Genomic DNA, 8,310 nt, shown 5'->3' with positions numbered 1-8,310 from the left:
CATAAAAAATAAAACGTATAGTTTACAAACTTAGAATATATAATATATAATTCAATTATGAGAGTGTATGTTTAATTGGAATATCTCAACGTTATTAGGAATATAGTTAATTTTATTACTCTATTAACCTGCACTGTCTGAAACATACTCAAGTCCTTCTATCTCTTTCAGAGGACTTTGAAAAATGGTGTATTCCTTGTTATAGAAATCATAATTCACCTTGAAATCTCACTGAATCCAGTTGGTTTTAGTTTCTGCCTCTTAGCTAAAGACAAAACAGTGGGCATAACACTGGTTTAATACACAATTTATTGATTACCTGCTTTAGAGCATTTGTTATTGTACATGAAATAGATCTTCAGCATAAAAAAAAGCTTTTTTACATTCATCAAAAGTATCAAAGGAGGTAGCTGTAAACTCATTAGGCAACCAAGTTACAGAACAGTACAACTGTGCAGATGACAACAAGCTAGCTAGGTAGTATAACATAAGCTATAGAAAGAACTTCATATAAAAAAAAAAACACTCGAACAGTCAGTGTATCAAGTCAGAAAATGTTAAATATTTACACCATTAGCAGCACGACAAAGACTAAATGTGTGAATTGAAACGCGTGGTCAAAAACGATGTGCAAAACAACAAAGCTCTCATAGGATTTTGAAACATTCAAGTGTAAGGAATTAATTCCAAACTGGCAACATAAACTTCTACCTGAGCAAAGATAACATTCAATTGTCAGTATAAAAATATATATGTATCAAAGAAATAACAAACAACACTCCAATGTATGAATTAAAGTTAATGTACATTTAAAGAAAAAAAACATCTAAAGTTTTAATTTCATGGTTTAAATTTAAGCGGGGTGGAAAGAACAAACAAACTAAAAAGTATTCAAGTATCAAAAACAATTACAATGAAATAAAAAAAGTAATATCAACTGTAAAATGTTGGAGGATGGGGGCACAAAGAGAGCCATTCATAATCCTGATAAATGTCTTTGAACTGCCTTTTGCCTGGGGGCCATTAGGACTTAGGTAGACACAAATGCAAATGTCCTTGAGCTAGAACCAAGTGGTCAAATAAAGGTAAGGGACAAATAATTAAGATGCATGAACTGCAATTATGCAGGTGTAAGCTTAAAAAAAACTAAAACTAAAACTAAACAAAAAAACACTGTCAGACTCAAACTCATTGCATAGTGAAGTATGTGAAAGCATCAGGTGGTATCAGGTTTGGACTGTTCACTACTGAATAGGCAGCTTTACAATGGTGAAATGTATCGAAAATTCAGGCATTAACTAATGATACCCCATGATGCAAAGCCCTTTTCCACATGTAGTAGGTGGAGCGAGGCGTAAGAGGAAAGTAGGACCTGAACTCTTTAAATGTGGGAAAGGTCTTCTTTTCGAAGCGTTGCTGCAAGAACAGCTTTGCTTTAGCCTTGAAATTGGCCAGTGCCACAACATCCATCACAAACATTTGTTCATTACTGGACTTGTCTGGCAGACAGTATTCAGGCAGTGTGAATTCAGGGGGGGTAACCGTCGGTCCAGTCAGGCAGTCAATGTTTCCATCAAAAGAAAACATTCCTTGACTTTTTATCTTCTCATTAACATTTTGAGAAACAACCTGGCCTTGGAATTTCTCCGTCTCAGACATCACGATGGGCTTCTCAATTTTTCTGTTCCAAGAATGTCTCCAAATCCAGTAGAAAGAAGAGGAAACCAAAGGGAACTTGAGTTTGAATTTTATAAAGGATATCTTTGACCTCTCAACATGCATTTTGGCCTCTTCTCGTAATGTTTTCTTCTGGAGGTAAGCCAGCCTCAGGCTTTTTTGCTTGCGCTTGGAGATCCTAAATCTAGGTGTCAATTTCTGCCTCTCTAATTTAGGAGACAGCAGACTTCTTGGACTCTGGGTTTTATCAGCATCTGAGCTTTCCTCACTGCTACCAGAGAGCTCTTTTAAGGGATTGAACAACATAGCTTCCCTCCTCCAGTTGTAGTATGTGGATCTGGAGATGCCAGGAAACCTTCTTTTAAAAATTCTGTAAGGGAAGGAGGTGTTTTTAACAATGCAGTTCTGCAGGCTCTTCTTGGCCTCTTGCATTAAGGACACATTTTGAGCCCGTTCACCTTCCCATTTCTCACACCTAAATGCTAACATACTGGCAAAGCTCCCATGGCTGGGTGTTTTCTTGACCTCTGGGGAGGACCAGTAGTCCTGCTCAGTGCTGTCGCCAGGACTTAGCTCCCCCGCAGAGCCCCCTGAGTTGCACCAAGAGGACACAAGCTCTTGTTTCCATGCATAGTATGTGGATCTTGGAATTTCTGGGAAAAGCTCTTTAAACTGGCTGAGGGGAATAACATTCCCTTGCTTGTAGGAGGTCAAGAAAAAATTTTTGGCCTCATACCTGGCCACTGACTTTTTGTGGTACTCAATGCTTTGCTTCTTCCACCGGTAAAAGGTGCTCTTTGTGATGTTGAATTTGTCTTTAAGGTTGGAGTAAGTCATTTGAGAATCCTGACTTAGAAGCTCCTGGGAAGTAACAGGGGGCATTCGCTGCTCGCTGTTGGGGCTTCCAATTTTTATGTCACTTGCGTGAATCAAGGCCACAAAGTTGCGGGGTTTAAAAACGGAGCCTGCCTCCAGTTCACCAGACCACATGATGTGAAGGGTCAAGAGCTCAGTGTCTTTCAACCATGTCCTCGGCCGAATGAGTCGATTGAAATAGGGCCGAATCTTTAAATTGAACATGGGATAAACAGAATAAATGTTGCACTGCAGTACAGAAGCCAGCGCATACACATGCCACATGTTCGCAAATGAGCCAGGGAAACAGGAGGCCTTGACATCTGCATCAAAGATAGCCTCCAGCACCTGAATTGAAAGATTAAGCATATCCTGAGTTTCCTCTGCACAGAGGGAAAACCTGGCTGCCTGCAGCATCACCTTTGAGTCGATCATACCACATAGGTAGTATTGCTTCCAAAGCAGCATCTCCACCACAGTCCTGACTTGCAGCTCCAAGCTCAGGCTGGTAGAGCCAACCAGAAGCATGCTAGCAGCATCAAACAGCAGGTTCCCCTCTCCTTTGCAAACTAGAGGAAGTAAACCAGCTGGTGCATCTGCTGGATACAGTCTGTGAGCTACAGAGTCAATGCCCAGCCAAGAGGAGATCTCAGTGCAGAGTGCTGTTGGAAGATGGAAAGGGGCTAGGACCTGCTCCACCTCCACAGCAACTTTAGTGAGGACATCAAGTCCACCACATTCTGTGGCCTCCTGCATCTCCCCCAAGACAGAGAGCACCACCTCTTCCCTCTGAATCATGCCTATAGAAAATAAAAAATAATAAAGAATAAAACAGAGGAAAAAACTGATTAGCATAAGCCGATTTGCTCATGGAGGGGTTGAAAAATCAGGGACATTTTAGCAGAGACATTAAATTGTAGAAATTGGAATGGCCAATGCCCAATGGATCTAGGAAAGGAAGTCCCATCTTACAGGTAATAGAGCCAATAACCTTTTAGATACAGACATCGTTTTTAAGTCAATTAAAAAATGCACATGACGCACATTAGTGGAACCACATTGAAAAATATTGTTTTTAGCGTTATCTTATCTAAAGAAGCAAAATGTATGATACCATTGTTGTTGTAAAAGTTAATGCAAATTTTTTTTAGATGTTCTTTGATCGTAATCTTGACCAACCATTTGCCGATTTTGGTCATTCCCCATATGAGTGGACAGGGGCTGTAAATTTATGCCACATTTTTACACAGAAGATAGCTGCCCAGCCAGCCTATGAGCATTCCAAAGATGCTGACTTAAATTGAAAGGGACTTTGACACAATGCTGTAAAATTATATCAATAAGCATGCATAAATTCATTTGTTTTATAAAAAAGAACCATCAACACAGTGCTAAAAGAAAAAAAAATGATAAAATGTGATGCTGTTGCTGTTATTTGTATTAAACATGTGTTTTAAATAGTTTGTTTCATTGTCTACAGTATTTTAAGTATTTAATTTAAATAAAGACAATAGGAAAATTCCAAATGTCTACACAAAAAAAGATCACTTTCAGTTCAATATATTAAAAATTCAATATGATACAAGTTTTTGTAGAAAATTTGTTTTGTTTTAATTGAAATGCATATAGCTTAAAATTGGACCAAAATACTTGTGTATTTTTGCTAAATAATAGTGCTCCTTTGTAAAGAGTCTGATGTGGTCAATAATACTTAGACCATATTCAGAGAAGCTGCTTGATATATATTTTGACGGGAATGAAAACGAGGCTGTGAGGGATAGGAGTAGTCTCTTGAATAGGTTGTACGGCTCTTTAAATTGGTGTGGATCTTTCAGCTGATGAAAATTCCAGTAAACACGAGTCAGAAAAAACTACATAGGCTACCCAAATTGATCCCTCACAGCCTCGTTTTCATTCCCGTCCCGTCAATAAAAATATGGCGATACACTGAATGAGATATACACTATTCCCCGACCACAATTTACAATTTTATAGTTGTTTAAATGTCGACACATCGAACCACGTAAACAAACCAAACAAAAAAATACATTAAAAGGTCTTCCCTCGTTATACAGCGGAGGTGCTTCCGCGAACAGTGCAGTCTAATCGCAACTGCGGTGGGCCTATGATACAAACGCGCAAAACAATAAATATGTAAACAATTCGCATTAAGGCAACTTTTCAGCACTTGTGTTATTAAAAGCGTTTTTCTGTTCGTTTCTTATAAAAAAAAAAAATAATAATTACGTGGACTTAATACATAAACTGTATAGCAAACTCTTTGAAAGATTAGCCTATGGGTGGGTTATAACTGAGTGGGTCTCATATCAAGTTTGTAGCCTATGATGAACAAACATAAAAAGTCTCGCGCCGAGCAAAATTGTGCCGCAAATATCTTACCTCGTTCTTATGTAATGCTCGCTCCTCTTAAGTTTAAATAAAAGTAGGTAAAAAATAGTAAAGTGGTCCGGTATGGCAAGACTGTGACCTTCTCGCAGCTACAAGTTTAATCCATTGTGTGGAGTGAACAGCGTGCTCGTCCAAAGTGAGCGACATCGAGAGCAATCTGAATCCAAGCAGTGGAAATTTCACATGATAAGGGCGTTACCTCCCTCCAGGAAATTGTCAATCACTGAGCTGCGATGTACACCTAGATTTAAAAATGCGCGCGCGCGCACGCAAGCAATCACACACAGGTCAAATTCAATGCGAAGTGTGAACATAGGGCTATTCATACCATCACACAACAATTCATAACATCACACAACAATTCTAGCATACGTGAGAGACCGCTATATTTTATTTGTTGCGTCACACTGCGCTTCACCGGGTTATTTTTATTCTAAACCCCGCTTTAACTTCATTATAAACCCCGCTTTAAATCCCGAGTAAAGCAGCGTTTAACACTTGTAATTTTGAAAGGGGGTTAGCACCGCTTTTTACCCGGGGTTATGAAGCCCTGTTCCGAAGCAGATGCCGAAGGTATACAGTGTGAAACGGCGCGGTGTTAGAATGCTTAAGAAAGTTGTTCAGCAACAGACAACCAATCAACTAAACCCCCAGTACTTACCTCATGAAATATTCATGCACTTTGTACCGTCGCTGAAACCTTCCCACGCTGTTTCGACGTTCTCCGTCTTAGAGAAACCGATACAGTTTGGAACAGTGGTGGCAAACGCTATAACTGCCGTGATGAAGAGACAGTATTCCGTGTTTTCGAGGCATATTTCAGAATACAAAAGACAAAAAGAGATGATTTGTTTGCCGACATTTCCACAGATGAGCAGAGCAGCTCCACTGAAATGTTGCGTGTCTGTTGCGAGCTGCATTGGTCCGATCTTTGGTATCGATACAGCAAAAATTGATCATTCTTAATATTTGGTGCTATTTCAGCTTTGTAACTTTCAATCAAAAAAGTTAAAAATTTCCGTGATTTAATACTTTTATCTGAAGAAGGGCTTGTATCAAGAAAAATATATTCGTCCAGCTCAGGATATTCTTGAATAATTTTTATCAAATTCTTCACACATGCAAAGGCCAAATGTTCATCTCAATTAAAAAGTTGCACTGTTGTGCAATTGCACAGAATGCACAGTTATTGTAATATTTACATTTTCTAAATGCTAAAATTCCTGCTTTGCCCTGCAAATGTATTTTAACAAAGTGTTCATAAACCAGCATTATCTTGAAAAAAGTTGTTGTATTTTAAGGCACAGTGTAATTTCAACACATTTCTTTTAGAATAAAAAAACATTTCAAAGGATTTTTGGTCCAATTTTAAATTTTTAATTTTGCCATTTCATTTCCTACAAGTAACCACAAAGATATTGTTGAACTTATTGTATTAACATAAAAAAACACAGAGGTAACAGGGCGGACAGAGGGGAAACGGGGTGGACAGGACATAACAGGGTGGACATCACACCACTGAACAACAATATATGTCATGAAAGAAAATCAACTCGATTTTTTCCTCATCCTGACTGCTGATACCTCTTCTTGTATTTTTCTTTTTTCTCTATTCCTTCTCCAGAAAGACCTTTAGTTGTTCAACTATCTGACTGTCTGACATTTCTCAGTCCAACAACATATTTCCTAATACACAAGAAGTATATTGTCTCAATATAAAATCACTACAATAGATAAATGGTTCTGTATTCAATGTATTAGTAATTAGTAAGATCTAATTTGTTATACTATCCATAGGTTACAAAATATGTTTATCATTGTATTTTAAAAATTTTAAGTTTCTAGTTTTAGAGAACATATATTATTTCACTCTCTCACTCACACACACACACACACACACACACACACTCTCTCTCTCTCTCTCTCTCTCTCTCTCTCACACACACACACACCACAGAGACACACCACAGGACAGTAACAGGAGAGACATTTTATGCTAAAGTCAGCCATTGTTACTCATGTGATGAACAACAAGCTAGCACGCAGTGATCACTGAGGAAGATTTTTAACCTGTTTATTAACCATATTTGTCATTCAAGATTACAAACACTTAGATTAAAAGATTACAAACACTTACAAACTGAATTACAATCAGTTTCCACCATAAATAAGCATAACAGAGTTGACATGTTTTACCACATCAGTGAATCATTCTAAATCATTGAAAAAAGGGTGAATTAAGGAGTGATACTTACTCTGCTTCTTGTAGGTAGTTTGCCGCCAAAAGTATTCTACATCCCGATGTGATTAGAGGAACAGTCCAGGGGCATTTTCAGAGGGACTTTCCATCAGAGTAACAAGGCGGACATTCAATTCAGGGCGCAACATATTTTAAGCATTAAAAATTATTAATAACAAAAAATATAGATTTTGGTGAAGAATATTATAAAGAAGAATTTACATCAATATTTAAAAATTTGGAATTTGTTTGATTTTTATTACTTATAATTGTGGCTGAAGTTATGCAAGCTTACTTGGGGACATGGCAGTTTAGCCTACTTGCACTAAAATCAGAGTAATAATTTTTAACTGATTAATTAATCCTGGGTACATATTATTGTGTTCTATGGTAGAGGGGGATGTAAAATGAGCATTTAGAAACAAGTATTAGGATTCAGGATTCTGTTTTCCAAGGGTTTTTAGAATAACCTAATCGCTAGATTTCAAGTGAGAAATGCCCATTCGGTTATTAATGCGCCAATCTTTAATGTGTAATTTTCTTACTAGAAATTAATGGAATATGGCATTTTTACTAGGCCTATTGTATAAATAGCCTAGTGTCACACTTTTAGACTTATTTGTTGGTACTTTAGTTTATAAAAAAATATGACTTTGTTTAGCAAATTTTTGAAAATGAGCAAAAGTTTTTCTCTCAACAGGTTTTGAAGGGACTGTCAAGTTTGGCCTTATATGTGTTTGCATTTTATACCAGCAAAGAAATAATAAAAATGAAAAGATTTTACAGTAAGTAGGCAACAAATTTTGAATTTTGTATACAGCCTTCTTAGTAATTGAAGTTAAACTTTACTGCACTTTTTGAGTTAAACAATTATCATTGAGGAATGCTGGAAATTTCCATTTCCATAGCTCAAAGTGAACTCCCTCAAACAATCCCTTTGAAGTGTTTTTTTCTTCCCCCATGCCAAAGCCTGGGGTCCCGTTTCAATCAGATGTAGACCGATTTTTCTGAAAGTGAGTCAGATACCTGGGGATGTTCAGTCCATTGATCTCTTGTAATGGATTAGGAATACTAAGCTTTCCATGCTAAATCCCCTGACCACAACCCTCTATCCAAATTGTACTGTGCTC

The 8,310-nt window shown here is 37.5% G+C and overlaps 1 protein-coding gene across 1 annotated transcript; it reads right to left on the bottom strand.

The window, feature by feature from the left end:
• Window positions 1–476: 476 nt before the first annotated feature.
• On the bottom strand, window positions 477–5,109 carry LOC127624368 (vertnin-like). Its single transcript, XM_052099162.1, has 2 exons — window positions 4,933–5,109; window positions 477–3,332 (listed from the first exon to the last, which is right to left on the bottom strand). The coding sequence occupies exon 2, from the start codon at window positions 3,328–3,330 to the stop codon at window positions 1,288–1,290; it is 2,043 nt and encodes a 680-aa protein (XP_051955122.1). The 5' UTR covers window positions 3,331–3,332; window positions 4,933–5,109; the 3' UTR covers window positions 477–1,287.
• Between the last annotated feature and the right edge of the window lie 3,201 nt (window positions 5,110–8,310).

This window comes from Xyrauchen texanus, chromosome 30 (genome assembly GCF_025860055.1).
Source record: "Xyrauchen texanus isolate HMW12.3.18 chromosome 30, RBS_HiC_50CHRs, whole genome shotgun sequence".
NCBI classification, from domain to species: Eukaryota; Metazoa; Chordata; class Actinopteri; order Cypriniformes; family Catostomidae; genus Xyrauchen; species Xyrauchen texanus.
Note: the sequence above shows the minus strand (reverse complement) of the source record. Positions and strands in the feature narration are given on the sequence as shown.

Excerpts from the sequence above, each read along its gene's own strand:
- LOC127624368 (XM_052099162.1), bottom strand. The coding sequence starts at position 3,330 with ATGATTCAGAGGGAAGAGGTGGTGCTCTCTGTCTTGGGGGAGATGCAG.